Source organism: Pleurodeles waltl, chromosome 10, assembly GCF_031143425.1.
Source record: "Pleurodeles waltl isolate 20211129_DDA chromosome 10, aPleWal1.hap1.20221129, whole genome shotgun sequence".
Classification (NCBI taxonomy): Eukaryota; Metazoa; Chordata; class Amphibia; order Caudata; family Salamandridae; genus Pleurodeles; species Pleurodeles waltl.
This window is the reverse complement of record NC_090449.1, coordinates 478,216,763-478,236,270: the sequence shown is the minus strand read 5'-3', so window position 1 is coordinate 478,236,270 and position 19,508 is coordinate 478,216,763. Positions and strand designations below refer to the sequence as shown.

General features: G+C 44.0%; 1 protein-coding gene across 1 annotated transcript in view; it reads right to left on the bottom strand.

Annotated features, from left to right (window-relative positions):
• Window positions 1-19,508, bottom strand: part of ABCB8 (ATP binding cassette subfamily B member 8) — a 397,400-nt gene that overhangs the window by 139,882 nt on the left and 238,010 nt on the right. The window contains exon 9 of the mRNA XM_069210769.1: window positions 18,307-18,412. Coding sequence (XP_069066870.1) covers window positions 18,307-18,412 — 106 coding nt within the window. The remainder of the gene's footprint in view (window positions 1-18,306; window positions 18,413-19,508) is intronic.

Below are 19,508 nucleotides of genomic sequence, written 5' to 3'. Positions count from 1 at the left end.
TTTTCTTGTCAAGATTGGTCCATTTCCCACTAATGGAAAGATCTTGCAAGTGAGCGCCCCCGCCTTGTAGTGATGCATCTGTAATTAATATGTAATCTGTCACTGGGGACAGAAAAGTTACTCCCTCTGCCAAATACTTTTTCTGCGTCTGCCACTGCATGGAGAATCTCATTACGTGGGTTATTTGTATGGTGTCGAAGGAGCCTTGAGATTGTTTCCACTGCTTGTCCAGCTCCTCTTGCAGTGGGCCTCATGTGAAGTCTGCAGTTCGGAATTAAAGGCATGCAAGAATATAGCAATCCTAGGAACGATTTGTATATCCGAACTGAAACGGACCTTCTTTTGATTAGATTGCGAGCTAAATGTTGTATTCTTATCTGTCTGTCCAAAGATGCCATTGCTTTGTCTGTGTTGGTGTTGATAACTGCACCTAGGAATTATTGTTTTTGGAGTGAGCGAGGACTTCTGAAGATTTGCTGTGAGACCCAAGGTTTCGAACAGTTCGAGACACATGTTTGTGTGGTCTGTTTGTTTGCAGTGAAGGAGCTTTGATCAACCAATCGTCCAAGTATGGGAATACTTGAACTCCTTTTTGCCTCAGAGGTGCTGCTACTGTTGCTAGCATCTTTGTAAATATTCGAGGGGTTGATTTTGAACTGAAGGGGAGCACTTTGAACTGAAAATGAGCGCCGGCTACCTGGAATTGTAGGTATTTTTGATGATTTAGATGAATGGGTATGTGGAAATACACATCTTTGAGGTCTATAGATGTCATATTGTCGCCGTGGTTTAGAAGTTGTAGAATGTCCTGTAAGGTGACCATCCGAAAGGATTGTTTCTTGAGATATTTGTTTAGTTTGCGAAGGTCTAATATAGGACGGCAATCTCCTGATTTTTTCCTGATGAGAAAGAAACAGGAATAAATCCCCATTCCCTTTTGAGTCGATGGTACTCTTCCTATTGCTCCTTTAGATATCATGAGGGAAATTTCCTTTAGTAGCTGCTTTAGACGTGGACGGGGTGGATCCTTGGGCAGGCAATTTGGCGGTTTGTTGATAAATTTGAGTGTGTGCCCTCGGGATATGACATCCAGGACCCATTTGTCTGTTGTTGTAATAGCCCACTGTACGAAAAATTGTGAGACGCGACCTCCTAATTTGTGTATTAACTGGGAATGTAGAGTAGTCTCTGCAGGTGTTAGGTCATTGCTTCCTTGATGAGTCTCTACCTCTGGTAGGTTGTTTTCCTCTAGCTGGCTGCTTGTAGGCTGCCGTAGGCGGTTGTCTATACTGCTGAGTGTATTGAGAAGGCTACTGTCCTTTGTAGGGTTGATATTGCTGTCTATAAGGTTGAAAACCTCTACCAAAGGAAAAAGTAGTCCTGCCTCTGGCTCCTCGAAAGGGTTGCCTTTTCGACAGCAACGCACCCAATGATCTGTCAGTGTCAGTATAAGTCTTAATAGCCAGTAATGCGTCCTCTATGTGTTTTCTGAATAGTGATTCGCCATCATAAGGCATGTCCAACATTTTACTCTGTACTTCAGGATGTGGCCTTTAGCCAAGCTTGTCTTCTGAGCACAGCTGCTCCTGCTAGCGGCCAAAAACCTGTTGGGAGATGTCAATCACACAGTCTATGATTTCTGCAGATGCCTTCTGACCCTCAAGAAGAATTTTCCTGGCTTCTTCTCTAGGCTCCTCTGGAAGGTGATCTATGTATTGCGACATATCCGACCACATTTGCCTGTCGAACCTTGCAAGAATTGCAAGAGAATAAGCTGCACAAACTGTCAGCCCTGCCATACTCGAGAATCGTTTTCCAATAGAATCGAGCCGGGGCCCATCTCTATCAGGTGGTGTTGCTGATGGGTTTTTGGAACGTCTCTGGGCAGCTTGACTTTTCCCACAGAGTCTTGCTTCGGATGTCCTAATAAGCAAGCTGGTGCATTGTCTGGAACTTTATATTTCTTATCCATTCTTGGCACGACTGCTGCAATGGTGGCTGGATTCTTCATTGTAAGAATACCCCATTGCCAGATGAAATCTATTATGGATATTGCTTTCACTGACTTCTCTTTGGGTTAAAATCGTACAAAAAACAATCTGTTTGTTTAGAGGTTAGAGGTAACTGAAACCTTTTTGCTGCATGCTCCATTATACTATGAAAACCACCAATGTCGTCCGGTGAAGAGTCAACAGGAGGCAGCTGTGGTGGTGATGGTGGCTGTACGACGTAGTTGTCCCATTCTGAAGACGTGGATGCTTGATCCCTTATTTCCCCTTCTTCTTCCTGTTCATCCTGCGATGTATGTTGATCGTCTTGATGGTGGATCCGCTAATGGCATTGTAGACAGCAGAATCCCTGACAAGGACAGCGAAGAAGGGCAAGTAGGCGGTATTTGTAGAGGTGATCTTGCTGGTGTCTGAAGCTGCGATGGAGGAGCAGATTGTGCAGGTTTGGGAAGGCGTTTATAGTAATCCTGCAGCATTGCTTGCAGGTTAAAAATCAAATCCTGTGGCATCTGGACTGTTTGATCCTGTATTGGTGTGTGTGATGCTATTAATTGTGTTTGACCAATGACTTTGTGTTTCACCACTGCGCATATTAGTTGCTTACTGTTCACCAGTAGCACATTATGTGTTTTGTTCAGTTTAGCTGCCTATTGGCTTTGACATGGCATTAGACATTACATTTGATATTTAGGTTAGCTGCCTATTGGCTTTAACGTGGGGTTAGACATTGCAGTTGAGACATTGCAGATGAGCTGTGTTTTTCCACATGGTAGACCAAGCTGTGTTTTTCACACCAGACCTTAGCTGATAAGAGCACGTAGATTTTGTGTTTACCTCCCAATCCAGTCTGAGAACGAGTGAGGCTCGGGAGAATTGGCCACTCTCCAAGTTTCTTCGGTTCTCACACTGAGTTTTGCTTTTAAGGATGACTCTGGACTACAGCAGGGGTAGATTGAATCTGCTTGACTTCAGACAGGAACGGAGACGTCAGTTGCCTGTCTCCTGTTTGGGTAGAAAATCTCTTTCTCGCAGTTGATCGGAGTCATCAACTTGCAGACCCCAAAAAGATGAAGCAGTAATAGGCCCTACGGTGATGCGATTTTGACTTTTATGCTTTGCTTTTAAGTTATGCTATAATATAATCACATGTATTTGCTGTGTACATTGCAACTGAGAAGTACTTTGATATATTTTGCTTTCATTGCTGCGACTACTTTTGAACGTGTGCTGCCAGTCTACTAATTTTGTCTCTCAGGAACCTCGTGGTGAAGTAATAATAACAATAAATGTCTTCTTTAAACTCAGAAGTGCATTCCAGGGAGGTTCTGGAAGCTCGGTTATGAGATAAGAGCAGGAAAGCAGGACAGTGTGTTAGGCTGGTAGGTCTATTGTATGTTCTCAGTGAGGTAAACGATGGAATGATAGTACTGGTCATCATCCTGTTCATCATCCTGGCACTTAACCCGCAATTCGGATGGGCTGTGCGCTACTCCAAAAGGTCCTTCCTCCTCTGACTCATTGTCCAATAAATGATGCAGTGGAAATGGCGTGACTTTACTTGGGGAGGTGTGTCGCAGACATAATAGTTAGATCTGCAGGGGACAGGCCAGTTACAGGCATCAAGGTTGTTGAAGGCAGCGTGGTTGTTGGAGGTAACTTTGTTGACGGTGACAATAGTATTGTCGACAATGGTGTCGTAGACTGTGGCTTCGTCGACGATGGTTTTGTCGTCGACGGAGGCTTCGTCGACGATGAGGTCGTCGACAGTGGTTTCGTCAGTGAAGAAGATCTCTTGGTAACCCTCGTCAACGGTGGTATTGTCGACAGCAAGGACATCACTGCAGTTGTAGCGCTCGTCAACGGTAGTACCTTACTCTCTTTAGTCGACGGAGGTCTTGTTGTAATCCTGCAAGATACAATGGTCGTCGATGACAATGGAGAAGAGGACATTATCAGAGGCGATGTCGCCATTGTGAAAGTCAGTGTTATGGTCGTAGATCGTCGACAATGAAGGAATTTTTGAAGTTTTTATTTTTTTGGCAGGAATTATTTTTGCTGTAGAAGGAAGCGATTTTGACATTTTTCTGGCAGAACTTTATCTAGTAGCTGGTGTTGAAGGCACAGAAGAGACATTTAAGGAAGCTTTCTTATGTGGCCCTGTCTCTTTTCCACGAGATTTTTTAAGTGCTTTTTTGTGGGGTCCTGGAGGCTCCACTTCCAAAGATCTTTCTCTCTTGTGAGTTTTCTCAGGTTGCTCACAGTCATCACTCTCTTCCCCGGAGAATGTATGTTCTTTTGATTTACATTTTTGCAACCACAAGAGCAGCCTTCCTTCTCTGTCTTTTAGGGTTTTCTGTGTAAAAGTCCTACAGATTTTGCAGTCCACAACCTTATGCTCTGGATAGAGACAATAAATACACTCACTGTGAGGGTCTTCTGAGTAAAGTCTCTTTTTGCCACATGTGTTACATGGCTTAAAAAGGCCTTTCCTTGGAGATCCTGACATGGTGGGAATTTCCCAGGCTGTAATAAAATATAATTTTTTTAAGCTGACCTGAGAAGTATTCAGTTGAAGTAACCCCTGAAGAGAAAAACTGAGCAGAGCTCAGGGGGACGCCTATCACCTGATGTGCGGTAGAAAATCTGAGGAACTGGAGCCTCTGTGGTGAGGGTTCTAGAAGGTGCTGTCACCTGATTGGCCAATTATACCTTTGGTCCTTTTTTAAGAAAGGACATAGATAGTCTATTAAATTGAGCTTTGCTTTCCTTTTAAAGACTATTATTATAGTGTAAACTACTTATTATACCGGGGACTCCCACTTTGACGACGGGGAATGATTCAAGCATGTGAATCCATGAAAGATTCAATACTGGAGAACTATACAGTCACATGTGGATGTCTGCCTCAGGGATATGTCTATCAAAGGTTTCAAAAGGACCCCAGCCCTGCGCTTTATTATTACCTTATCAGCCCCATCACCTTTCCGAGATGGGTCCAGCCCATATTGACAAGCTTCTCTTTGTAGGAGGCTGGCATGGTTTGTAATGGGTACCCAAGGTACTTACACCTTATACCAGGTCCAGTTATCCCTTATTAGTGAAATGTAGGCAGTGTCTAGCACCTTAGGTTGTCTAGGTGTAGCTGTAGCAGTGCAGCCAAGGCTGAACTAGGAGACATGCAAAGCTCTTGCAATACCACTATAGTCACACAGTACTTATACACAATAAAAGCAATACTCTGTGTTACCAAAAATAAAATGTACTTTTTTTTAGTGACACAAGGCCAAAAATATCTTAGAGGCGATACTGCTACTGGAGATAAGTATTATACACAATATATACCAAAAACAGTTAAGTAACCAAAATCAGGTAAGTAAACAGTAATAGAATAGTGCAAACAGTGAAAATCACAATAGATTACAATGGGCCTAGCGGCAACACAAACCATATACTAAAATAGTGGAATGCAAAAGTCTGATTCCCCCAAAGGCAAGTGTAGTGTGTAGAGGGGCACTGGGAATGTAAGAAAACACCAAACGTAAGTAAACTACCCCACCCCAGAGCCCAGGAAAACAGGAGTAAAGTACAGCAAGTTTCCTCAGGACACACTAGGAGTCGTGGTGAAGGATTATGCAAGAACCAAGCAAGGCTGCAAGAAGCCAACAATGGATTCATGGACCTGAAGACCTGTGGAGAGAGGAGACCAAGTCCAGCAGTCGATGAAGAGTCCAGGAAGAACAGGAGCCCCTGCCCACCTGGAAGAAGGTGTAAAAGCAGACTCTAAGGTTGGAAGAAAAGTATAGAAATGCATCAAAGAAGATAGCTGTGGGTTCCTGCTTGGTGCAAGAGATGTCCCACGTCGAGTAGTTGGATGCAGGCTGTTTGCGTCGCTGGATTCCGCCAACAAGCCTTGGTTCACGCAAGAACGCGTTTTGCGTCAAAGAGGAGCTGCCTGTACCTAGGAGGGACCTGGGGGTCTCAACTCAGACTGAGGAGACAGAGGGGGCTTTCAGCACTTCAGAGAGCCCTCAGAAGGCCCGGCAGCACCAACGGGAGTCCCAGGACACAGGGACAAAGGAGTTGCAAAGTGTGGCTGTCGCAGCACTACACAGAGGGATCCCACGCCGCCGGAGAACAACTCAGGGAGCTGAACATCACAGGATAGAGTGCTGGGGACCTGGGCTATGCTGTGCATGAAGAACTTTTGGAAGAGGTGCACAGAAGCCCAAGGAGCTGCAGAGGACTCAATGCACAGGGGTACTGTCTGGCACGGGGAGGCAAGCCCTTACCTCCACCAAATTTGGACAGCTGGACATTTGGACAGTCAGGATCCCTTCGGTCCACCACCTGTGTTCCAAGCATCACGCTAGTCGACAGGAGAGGAGTCCCAGAGTACCGGTTGTCGTTGCAGAGAGGTGCCTGCTGAAGCAGGGAAGTGACTCCGTCACTCCACGGGAGATTCCTTCGGTTCCTCTGGTGCAGGGTGAAGACAGGGAGTCCTCAGAGTGTGCACAACCTGGAAACTATTGTTTCCAGTTGCTGGCTGGAGCTGAAGTTGCAGGTCACAGTAACCTTCCTGGATACTTTGTTGCAGTTACAGCGGTTCCTGGAGCAGTCTGCGGTTAATCCGACAGTCAGAAGCTTAAGCAGAGGAGTCCTGGAGAAGACTTGCAAACCGAATCTGAGGAAACACCCAGAGGAGAGACCCTAAATAGCCCTGAAAGGGGGATTGGCTACCTACCCAGGTATGCACCTATCAGGAGGGGTCTCTGACGTTACCTGCTGGCACTGGCCACTCAGATGCTCCCAGAGGGTCCCCACACCTTGGAATCCAAGATGGCTAACGCGTGGGACACTCTGGAGGAGCTCTAGGCACCACCCCTGGGGTGGTGATGGACAGGGGAATGGTCACTCCCCTTTCCTTTGTCCAGTTTCGCGCCAGAGCAGGGACTGAGAGTCCCTGGACCGGTGTAGACTGGATTATGGAAGGAGGGCACCGTCTGTACCCTTCAAAGCATTTCCAGAGGCTCTGGGAGGATACCCCTCCCATGCCTGTAACTCTTATTTCCTAAAGGAAATACATTGTTCTGCCTTCCTGGGATTGAGCTGCTCAATCCCCAGGAGGGCAGAACCCCGTTTATGAGGTAGCAGCAGCTGGGGCTGCAGTGGAAACCTCAGAGAGCTGGTTTGGCAGTACTGGGGGTCCATGGTGGAGCCCCCAGGGTGCAAGGAATTGCCCCCAATACCAGATTTGGATTGGGGGTTCAATTTCACAATCTTAGACACCTCAGATGGCCATATTCGGAGTTACCATTGTGAAGCTACATATATGTATTGACATATATGTAGTGCACGCTTATAATGGTGTCCCCGCACTCACGAAGTCCGGGAAATTGGTCCTGGACAACGTGGGGGCCCTTTGCTAGTGCAAGGGTGCCCTCACACACACCTAGCCTTCAGTAACTGAAGGTTAGACATATAGGTGACTTATATGTTACCTGGTGCAATGAAAATGGCTGTGAAATAGTGTGTGCACTATTTCACTCAGGCTGCAGTGGCAGTCCTGAAGGAGTGTTTGTATGAGCTCCCTATGGGTGACAAAAGAAATGCTGCAGCCCATTAGGGTCTCCTGAAACCCCAATGCCCTGGGTACCTAGGTACCATTTATTAGGGACCTATAAGGGGTTCTAGTGTGCCAATCAGAATTGGTATGTGGAGTCACTAAACTCTAGTGACAAATTTGGTAAACAGAGAGAGCATAAGCACTGGAGTTCTGGTTAGCAGAACTCTAGTGACACAGTCAAGCATACTGACAACACATATAGGTCACAAACTATGAGCACTGGGGTCCTGACTAGCAGGATCCCTGTGAGACACTAAAAACACACTGACAAACAGGTCAAAAATGGGGGTAACCATGCTAGAAGAAAGCCACCTTCCTACACTCTTTTAGAATCAAAGTGCCTCCTTTGAAGTGTCCTGAAGAATCTGGCTCTTCCTGCCTTCAATGTATGTCCTACCCAGTTCTGTGGAATCCACCAAACCACTAATCTGGCTGGGGGTCTCCTCTATATGTTCCTGTAGCAAGCCCTGGGTCGCCCAAAATAAAACCCAGAGACCTTCGTATATTGTGCCCTTCACAAGCATACATACATCCCTGGGCACACAAACAAACACACATGATATACTCCCATGTACTGTGCCACTTCTCAGGCACACATCCATCCCAGTGCGCATATGCAGCCTCACGCGCTGACTCAGGTACTGCACAACTTCACAGACACACATATATCCCAATGCACACACACAACCATGCACGCTGCCTGGCACTGCATAAAACTCAATGCAGGCCATGGTTGAATTAAGCATAGAGCGGCAGAGCTTTAGACAAGTGGGCCAGCAGCACAACTTCATTGACTGAGGTAAAAAGGCCTGCTCGCTGTATAGATTACCATTACTGAAATCACAGCATGCTGCCACCACCGCGTTCAAGCTGCTTAACTCTCATGAAAGACAGTAACTTTCAACTAACCTTCAACCACTGAAGGGTAATGTTTTGAGCACTCCTCCCAGTCTTTAGCAAGCCCACAGATCCATGTTCCCCCGTGACCAAAATATTGTTACCAAGGATCGAGATATCACTGCAGCTAGGGCATTCTGGGCAGGGGTACATCTCCAATACTATGCAAGGGACTTTTCCACCCCAAATTTGAAGTTGGTTGCATTTTTGGCTTCCAAATGTAAGTCACTGTGTTTTTACAGAATGCCCTCTGTATCACATGATAATATGGGTAACCCCAAATTCAGAATTTTACAAATAACCACCGTTCCATAACTCATTTTAGAAATGCATTGGTTTCCTTAATTTCCATTTTGCATAGATTAGATTGTACCATAAGTACTGATGCATGGTCTGCACGCAATTCGGAATTTGCAGCTTAGGTGATGGCACGGTGTATCACGTATTTGTGAACAAGCAACAGACATTATATATCATATGTCATAATTACGCTAGTAACAGTCTTAGGTGCAATTCGGCAAAACATCTCTTAAGGTAGAACACCACAAATTCCATATTTTCTTCTAATTCTTTAGACTTCCACAATCTTCATATCTAAATTTTTCTGATTTAGCACAGTAATCCATGCCACATAGCTATTCATTCAAGTGAGGGGGGGCGATCTTTTGGAACGTACCTATGTAAATGTGTGTTTTACACAGTTCCACTATTCCCTGTCACTAGAGGGGTTGGGCCCTCGTGACTGCGCTTTCAAGTGCCTTTTGGAGTCTTGGGGCACAGGATGTGACTGGGTGAAGAGCAGGCCCATCCATGCCCTTTTGAAGCTGGGCCGGGCCTTCCCTCTTAGCTGCCTCTGAAGGTCCCCAACAATATGGGTAAGCATAGAATTTCTCCTGCACTTAATGCCCACAAGTGGTTCTACATTATTTTGTCCTTTATAACTTTTGCAGTTGGGGCCAGCACTGATGAAAGAAGAACTGGGATTAACCTCAAATGCTCCTAGTATCTGAAGGGACAGTGTCTCTAAGAATCCTTTTTTAATATCTGAGGTCAATCATGCTGTTATTCCCAACCTCGTTTTGCTCCTAACTTGCAATATCCACACTGTTGAAGCTGTAGGATTTCCACGCCAGTCTGAATTTCAAGATTCCCCTCACTAGTGCAATTACTTATGTTCAGGGTTGGGTTTACTGTGGGCTTAGACAATGGAGAATGTACACAAGGGGAACTTCCTGTTCTGTAACCGGTGGGCTATAGAATTACTCAATACAGGTTTTTATATGCCTTCCTATCATAGTGACCCACTGCCACCAATGATGGTTCCCTGTCACACGATTCTTTAATAAGGCCTGGCACGCTGTCATAACATCACAGAGTCCTACTAACAACTGGGAATCCTGTCCTGTATTTGAATAAAAAGCTCCTACTCAGACAGTGTTATATCCTCATTTACTAATCAAGTGTGCATATATTTTTTTATGTTTGATTATTTTGGCCACATAGAGCGTGACTATAGAGGGTAGGTCTCCTCCCAGACCACGAGGCCAGTTGCTTGAGGGTAAAGGTTAAGAATTGACTTGGTTATTGTTTAGTGTTTTCTGACATGTGCATTTAAGTTGTGTGCATTTATCGTCACCACCTTTTTTGAACATGTTTGCAGTGTCACTTGTTTCCACACTAAAATAATGGTTTATATAAAAAGTTATTTCTTTTATGTTTGCTTGAAAGTATAGCGCAGGTGTGCAGTTTATTCATTTGTCTGCAGCAAACCTATTAACTTTGGACGCTGTGTATTGTTATCTTTACATATGTACCTTTACATGAAAAATTCTGGTAGGATTTGCCTGTGATTTTTTAAGTTAAAGTTTTGTTTTTTTGGCCCATTTCTTAGGGATCATCTGGCCGTGACAAATGCCTAAGACCAGCTAGGCTATAGAAAAGCAGATCATGTTGACCTAATAGATGGTGTGAGAAATCTATCTCACAGACCGTTCTGTAAGGTGTTTAATCGTACCTATGGTCCCACTCTAATAAAAGTGATAACCTGGGTACCAAACGGTATTTTTATTTATTCTGGATCCCAGCATTATCCAGCACAATTTATTTAAGAACTCCCTCCCATTTGCTATTTCATGATACGTTGAGTCCGCCCTGGTGGCACTGCCTGACCGGGGTGGGGAGAGGTCGCAGAGGATGACACATGACGCAATTAGTGGCTTCCTCTTCCTGAAAAAGGACTCTCCTTCACGTAACCAGGCAGACTGCCATCTTGCTTAAATAGGGTCTTTGAATACACCTCGGAATTGAGGGCACAACATAAGCTGGCAACCGCACCTTGTCGTGAGTTGATACTAGTAAGGGAGGATGTACATGTTATGTTGCTTTCATTGCTTGTCTTGATGACCGACTTCCTGATGTGTGTCTAGTTAGTTCTCTTAATGTTATCTGTGATGATGTGAGGTCCTTTCTCTCATCTGCCAAGCATTCTTTGATAACGTTAACCAGATGTTTTGATCATTCTTATTCCTCGGCTAATTGTGTCCTCCTGAAGGCTCTCCAAGAGATCCCAAGGGACAGAGACAAAGAATGCTTATAAATTGGCAGTGTTGAAAAGGAAATGTATTTCAAAGTTGGAGGACTGGCAGGAATTGACTGTTGCTAGTAGATGTAAGGATTGTACCCAATATTAGGAGATTGTTAACCACCCATTGTTTCAACTAGAATCAGGTTCGTTGCTTACCCAACCTATTCCAGTAGATGCTTGGATTAGGCATTTCAAGGCCATTTATGATGCCCCAACATCTTTCATCTCCGTCTTCTCTGTTCTCTGCATGTGATTTTCATTTAGTTTTTGGATGGAAAGAGGTAACAGATGCTAATACTGGGCCCCCTAACAACAAATGCCCTGGCCCTAATGGAGTTCTGTTAGACTTATTTAAATTTGTCTCCCTTTGGGCTCCTCTTCCCATTATTTATAGTAACCCAGCTCTTAGACACAGTTTCCCAACTCACTGGAATTAAGCAGTGATTATACTGATAGGGAGAACGACTCATTCTAGGTTAAGGTCCAGAGTCAGTGATAGTCAGGTCCTTTCAGAAGTACAGTATGGCTTTCGCCCATGCAGAAGGACAGGGAATCAACGTCTGAATTTGTATTTTCTTACATCTAAATACACAGTAACCAAACATGGAGAGTTACATCTGGCCTTTTACGGCCCTGTCTTTAGCTTTTGACCAGGTTAATAGAGAAAAGCCATAGCTTATTATGTTGGACATGGGGATCAATAAAAACATCGTTTTTTTGCATGACTTACATCTTTATTTAGCTGTCTCTATTAGGTTTGCTGTAAAGGGGGAATGTATAGAGCATTTTTCACTTGGGGTGTTCGACAAGGCTGTATCTTGGTTCCCTTTTTATTGACTTTATACATAAATTAACTAGAACAGGGTTATGCCCATGATTGGAGGCCAGCCAGTTCTGGCACTCCTCTACGTGATGATACTGTTTAGTCTCTAGAACAGGCCAAAGGTTGCAGATTTTTATTAGTAATGTGTCTGCTCTACAGATAGTCTGGATATAACTACCAATTTTTAAACTCTCGCACAATTATAGTAGATCTCAAATGTACTAAATGCAGAGCACATAATTACAAAGGTAAATACTTTCTCTTATCTCTGTATCTGATTTGATACTTCAATTAGATGGCCTCCTTTGGTTAAGGCCTGCAGACATGCCTTCGCTAGGAGCACTGCTTCCATTTTTGATTTTGCTGCTAGGTTGGGGAGCATAAAGGTGTGCCAGCCATAAGATTTACAAGGCTAAGTGTGCACACATCTAAGCATACGGTAGTGATCTCTCGGGATGCCAATTTTAATGCATTGTAAACTACTGAAAACTTGTCTTTGAAACACATACTTTGGGTCCCTAAAAGTGCCACTGCATTTATTGTCCATAAAGACTTGGGGTTAGCTTTGTGTCAGACATCATTCAACTGAGGAAGCTGCTATTAAGGTTATCGGTCTGGCTCAAACCCGAGCTGAGGTTAATCGGTTGATTATTAAAGATTGTCTGAGAGTTGACAATGCCTTTAAGATATCATGGTGTGAGGACTTGGTCACAACCAACACCCATTAGTGCAACAGACATAGGTGCACCTTTTGACTATCTCAGAATTGTCCTTAGATGTGCCTGATGTCCAGTAGCAGCAAAACACCTGCAGTGGCTACCAGAGAGGCAACTTGGGCACTTTCAGCTTTAATGTCCCCAGTGCTGTTCTGGGAGGTCAGCCAGCTGAACCTTGGAGACTCTGCTTCAGGCTGGGGCTGAGAATCAGTTTTTCCCCAAGCCAGGCACACAGAACAGAGTCCAAACTGTACTAGCCCAAAATGAAGCAGGTGCAGTCGCTCTGCCGTCACAGCCTCACTTTGTGTGCTTCCAAAGGGTGCAAAGTGCTTTTCTTCTTGTTCTCCTTCCAAGTCCAGCAAGTACTGAGGGTGAACGTCCCCAGGGTGCCATATTTGTCTCAGAAAAAGTGCCCTGAGGGGACCAAGCGGTCACAAGCCAGTGGCCCACTGGATCCGCTCCTACCTAGTGACGAATTTCCTGTGATGTGTGGCATTTGGCTATCCCAGAATGCCACATTCTTGCCCCTACAAGCTGTTACACCCCTTCTTCAGTCATGAGGAGCAAGGTAGCCCGGGTGCGACTACGTGAGGGCAACACACCCATGGTAAAACTGGTTTGGGGGCAAGTTTCCCCTCCCTGGCCCCGTCTCCAAGCTGTTACAGGAACAAAATGGAATTCTGCTCAGCAGTGTTGGGCCAGGTGGCCCATCAAAGGTGGCTTCCCTTTTAAAGCACGCCTCTGGGCCAACCCCCCACCACCCCACCCGAGTGGGCATCCTGGTAGAGGAGGCGATACCTTTCTGTGCTGTAGCACTGACTTTCTTCCTGAGCCTGGGAGCCACTCACACATCTCCCCAGGCAGTCAGAAAGCTGTCTGTATGTGCATGCCTTTGTGAAGCTACTGGATGAGCACAACACAGAGTGGCAACTTTGAACAAGTTGCCTACCTTTAATAGTGACATTAATTTTCGACCTGGGCATCAGTTTTCATTTAATGCCCCGATTAATTTGATACCTTACATGACCCATCTGGTAGTCCCAGACAAAAGTTAGCCAAGTTGCGTTGCCACCCTGTAACTCTGTATTAGCCAATGGGGCTACCAACTTTACCCACAGCAAAACAACAATTTGGAAGTATTGCTGCTAAGACATATCGTAACACATATGTCCTACTTACCAAAATAATGGTTTCTGCCATAGGACTCTATAGAGCATCCCTAGGGGAGCCTTGCATATAATGTTAAGGGATAGGGAAGCTCTGCCTTTGGTTTAAATTGCAAAGTTGAACTGGCAGTGAAACCAAGGTCCTTCTAGTCTGCAGTGGCAGGATGGGAGCCATTTTGTACCTGGTCACATGAAGGTTGGCACAAACAGTGCTACAGCCCTGAGTGGCCACTCTGTCTTACATACCCTGTGTAATATGGGTATCATATACTAGGGACTTATAAGTAAGCCAGGGCTTGGCAATTGGGAGTATACAATTCAACATGCAATTTGTATGGGGTTAAAACACTGCCACTGAGGTCTGTTTAGAAGGCCTCAGTGCACTCTCAGAGTTGAAACCCAGCAGCATCAGTCTAAAAATGTGGGGGTGAACGTGCAAACAGAGGCATTTCCTTACACATGGTTTACACATATACAGGCTGACTTGTTAAAGCTGGGCCGACCAGATTTGTTTTTCAAACCAAAGGGTATTGTTGAAGCCAAATTAGATTGGGTTAAAACACTTATCTCTTGGAAACAGGAGGAGATAGTTTTGTGCACTGTTAAAACCATCTGTGAGCTCTTATATCCTTATCTTTTACGTGAAATGTCTAATGTCCATTGTTTTTTAGTAACCCAGTTCAGGTTGTTCTTGTTTAACCACTTTTTACTTATTCCTAAGGGCCGGTCTACTAATGTGGACTGTGTTCCTTGCCCACGTGATTCTACATCAAAACAGGATACATTGCACTTTACTTTGATATGTACTTTTTACAAACATTTGCATGAACTCTTTTAAAACATGTTTTGATAGGACTGAATTTAACTTAATCCAGACAAATGTTGTGTACTTCTAGCTGCTTAATCATGCCTGTATTTGTTGAAATGTTGCTTGCTTTTTAAATTGTGCTGTTCGACCAAGGAATTTTATGTTATTAGATTACTACTACGTTTTTATCTATGATTTTGTGATGCTGCGTGTTTTTTCTGGCTTTTATAGTTTTATCTTTTTTCAAAGTGAATAAAGTTGATGATGACAATGATGATAACTCCCCACTGACAAGTCTCATATTGTGTGAAACAAGGTTCAGATTTCAGATTTTCTCCTAAGAAAGTCTGAGCCTCTTCTCATCTCATAACTGAGGTTGTCGTAGACTCTATGGAAATATTTCAGCTGCATCAGGTGGATGTGGGAAGAGATCACCCAAGTGTCAGGGACCATTGTGGCCTTCCTACTCTCTGCATCTTCCAAGATTCTCAAATCCTGCTCCTGTTTGGTGTGGAGTTGCCCTATGTGTCAGTAGTATTTTATACCAAGGATCTATAGAATTTGGATATGACTTTCTTGCCCAATTGTTCCATCTTCATATTTGGCTCTGAAACGTTTAAATTTAGCTAATGCTAATAGTTTGTCTTAATGGGCTTCAAGCTGGTGGGTTACCTACAGATATAGATAAAAACTGGTGTGTGTGTGTAGAATTAAGTCTAGTGTTCAAAGGTTTTATTGTGGCTTCCCTCCTAAAAGAATTGTACAACTTGGATATTTCAATTAAGTTCCTTCTAGACACAACACCATAGAAAACACATGCCATCACAGAGTTGGGTCTCGCAAGTGAGACCCCCTCCCATTGTATCAAGAGCAGCACACTGTCCCAACAGTATAATTAAGTTCTATAGATTGGGGTCGGTTTGGGAGGGCATTGGAGGCTGTTTAAATAACCCATTTCTGTCAAGGAGTTGTAGATCGAATCTGGCATTGGGGTTGCTCCAGTCTTTGAACAGCCAACCTCTAATTGAGATTAACAAGGCAGAGAAGCACCAGTCATAGGGCGACTGTGTGCTTCCTTGAAAGGAAATCCACAATAGTTCTGCTGCCCAGAAGAAGATCTGTATAATAGCCAGTAATTCTTAAGGGTGTATGAGAGGGATGTCACAGGCATAGTTCTGCATTATGTATAAGAGTGAGAGGGGTGAAATAATTCTGAGCATTGCTCCTTGGCCGATTATGGATGACAGGAATGTACACCAAGAATCTATATCCCACCTCACTCGGTGGAGTGGTGATACATTTAGGTCCCAGCTCATTGGTTTGTCTCTAGCAATGTGCATACCCAAATAATTGAAATGCCCATCTGCCCAGCTAAGGTTGGAGTTACTTGGCATTTATTATGTTGCTGGTAGCTGGGACATACATGGGCTTATCTCAATTTACACTGGGGCCAGAAGCATCTTCATATATGTGGTGTATATGTTTTAGTCTATTATGGTATCAAGGGTTTCAATATAACAGAGTTTATCAACTGCTCAGAGGAATACTCTGTTCTCACATACATCTCCACATCTGGAGCAAGGAAACTGTATGTCTCTTCTAATCCAATGAGTAAGTGGCTCGATCACCAGGTCAAAAAGGGGAGGAGAGAGTACACACCTTTGATGAGTGCTCCGCTCAATGAGGAAGTGGGGGAGGGTGCTCCATTTATGCGTACCTAGGCCCATAGAGGAAATAGGGGACCTCACTGTATCTTATAAAGAGTGGGCAGAGATTCAACCCTTCAGGGATTCCAAACATGAAGGGCCAGTGGATAATTAGAAAGCCTCCTCAAAGTCTACTGCGACCACTGCACTGTAATCATGAAGTACATCTGCTCAGGCTATGGCTACGTGTAGGCACTGGAGGCAGTGGAATGTGCTTCTCCCAGGTACAAAACCATTCTGGTATTTGATTACTAAGGAGTTGCTTTTATTTATTAGTGAGGCCTTTCCCAGTATTTTATGTTCTTTATTAATAAGTGATATAGGCTGCTAAGTGCTGAAGTACTTTGGATTTTTTTTTAGGTTTTAGTATAAAAGAGACAGTGGCACTCAGTAGGTTATAAGGCAGGGTACCCACTTGAAGAGCCACGTCATTCAATCCAAGTAGGTGTAAGGACAAAAGGGGAATATATTTATTGAAGAGCTCAGAGGCCGTCCTTGGTGCACTGCGTAGTCCCTGTTGACATCTAGTTTTTGATTTCAACGATTAAGTTCTCTGGGAAAACCATAAGCAAATAGACACAAATTACCACTTTCTGAATTCAGAATTTTGTTCAGTTGTTAGATGCATGAAATGCCCCAAATATCAAAAAAGGGCTCCGCATTGGGAGTGAAAAGGCCTCAACACTTAAGAAGTTAGATATTGAAACTGAATGGGATATTTCTGCTGTTCAAGCCATGCACCTGAAATAATTTTACAGATAGTCACAGCTAAGCTGTGAAAGGTAAAAACCTACAACAAGCCTGTGGTGGGTACACACATGCAAAAGTACACAACTCTGCCAATTCAACTCATTAACACTGGTATAACTCTTAAGGTTTCTTAAATTCACTTGCTCTGGAGTGTGCTTTCAGTTTCCAGATATGAGTGGAGCTGTTGTTTTGTAATATTGGCGAGGTGTGTGCCCTATTTCCTGTTTTACAAGGATATTATTCTAATCCACCTCCCTTTTACTGATCTGCTGTAAGATGTTCGTGGTCTAACTGATCAGGGTTTGAGGGTAAGCTAGACCAGAACTACCAAGTCAAGTGCACAAAACACATGCACACGATGTGTATTTATAATTGGCACATTGGTCCTGAGGTTTCAGACAAGACTGAAAGTCTAGATAATACAGTAACATTAGGCAAGAAAGAAAGACAGGAGTTGAGTTTGGCTGAGACAGCAAGTTTTAGGTCTTTACATACCTTAGGATTGCCCAGAACTATATTTTATGCATCATCTAGAGTAGGGTGAAATGACTTATCGTCAGGACTGTTTAGGTCACATGTAGATAGGAATTTTAATTCACAAAATGGATAAGGAAACGCAACAGTTCATGTGCTAGTAAATATTAGTCAGCTAGGAGGTTGAGGGACTTCTGACAAGGGTTCTACTTCTGAAATCTACTGCCTCACACTGCAGTACAGCCGTGTTCATATATGATTTTAGAAGGTAAAAGAGACACTGGGTGTCCGGTTTTATCTAGCTGCGTTTCAGCAAGTACTGAATATGAGTTGGCTAATTTTTCTGTTCTGTCCTGTCTTTGGTGGAAATGTGGGTGCTGTAACACCAGTGGCGTAGCGTGGGTTGTCAGCACCCGGGGCAAGGCAAGTAATTTGCGCCCCCTAACCCGGGGCAAGGCAAGTAATTTGCGCCCCCTAACCCGTGGATTTAGTCTCTTCCAAGATGTTGTGCCCGGTGCGGCCGGCCTCCCCTGCACCCACCACGCTACGCCACTGTGTAACACACAATAAATATTTACGTACAACGCACAAGCTTGAGCAATATCTTTATCCTACTGTACCTAGCCACAAAACAAAACATCACACCTTGAAATATTTTCTGGGTTCTAAAGTATAGTACTGAGTCTAACAATTATTGTGGTGCTGGTGATTTCCGCCAGCTTACCACTGAAGCCTTTCCCGCAAACTCACCTTTGGACAGTCTGTGATGCCACCAGGAACGACATGAGGTCACCTGCTGAAATCTCGTTTGCTGCCATCATCGACCCACCAGCAAAGATGGTGCCTAGCACAATGCCTGATAAAAACAATAAGAAAGGCGGACATGAGAAAATGCTTTGCCTTCTCCTTGCATTTCAATAATCGAAACATTTTTATTTGTCAGAACATCTGGTGTTAAGGCACATGGGTAGATTTGATATTTTTCACAAAAGCTCCTAATGAGTTTGTGAACTTAACCATCTTCAGTAATCAAAGATAAATCAACCACAACCTAATGTAAACAATGGTGCATGGTTTAGCAGGTTATCCCAGTCATAAGTAGAGGGTCGTCAACCTAGAATCAGGAATCAAAAAGGTTGACAACACTTACTGAAAATCACAGATGTCATGAGCAAGTAACAGGGATTCACAGAAACAAACTGGCCACGTTCTGGGGGGATTTTGACAGCCACAGAAAAAGCTGAAAACTAGGTTCTCTCAGGTTCCTACGTGTGTGTTTGCCATCTCTGAACCTATCTTGGCATTCCTGGTGCATTTAGAAGATTAAGCATGTTCAGTGGTAGATAGTATGATCCTAGATTGTAATTGTGTCATGTTTACCAACTCTATAGGTACTGATTTACCTCAAGTGCATGAATAGCACGGAAAGTACTGATACCAATGCATTCCTGCCTTCATTAACAAAATCCTGCTGCTTACAGACTCTACTTGTTCAGCAAACAGTTAAGAGGTGGCAAGTCATCAGTGATCTTCTGACAGCAGAAGTGTCTTATGTAATATACATACTGGCACCAGGCTTCTTATTAATAGCTCAGAGCCTCTCAGTAGTTCATACAAGTCTGCTGTTGTTTGTCACTTATTTATAGAACAATAAAACCCAAAGTAAGACAAGTGAAGGCATCACATTGCATTCAAACTGGACCACAGGAAGATGGGGAGTCGTTGGGTGTTCCTTTAGCTGCTTAGTGCAGAGAATATCGCTTAAGTCTGGAAAGAGCTCATTTTGCAACTTCAGGCCTAGAACCAGCAGTACCTTACCTCTCCGACCCTGACAATGTGACCATCTAACTGTCGCAATGGCTGGGGTGTATTAGTTGATAATAACAGCCCAATGTTCTGGTCCAGCTCCATGTGTCATACATTGCATGTCTTACTGGCAGGACAGTTCACGA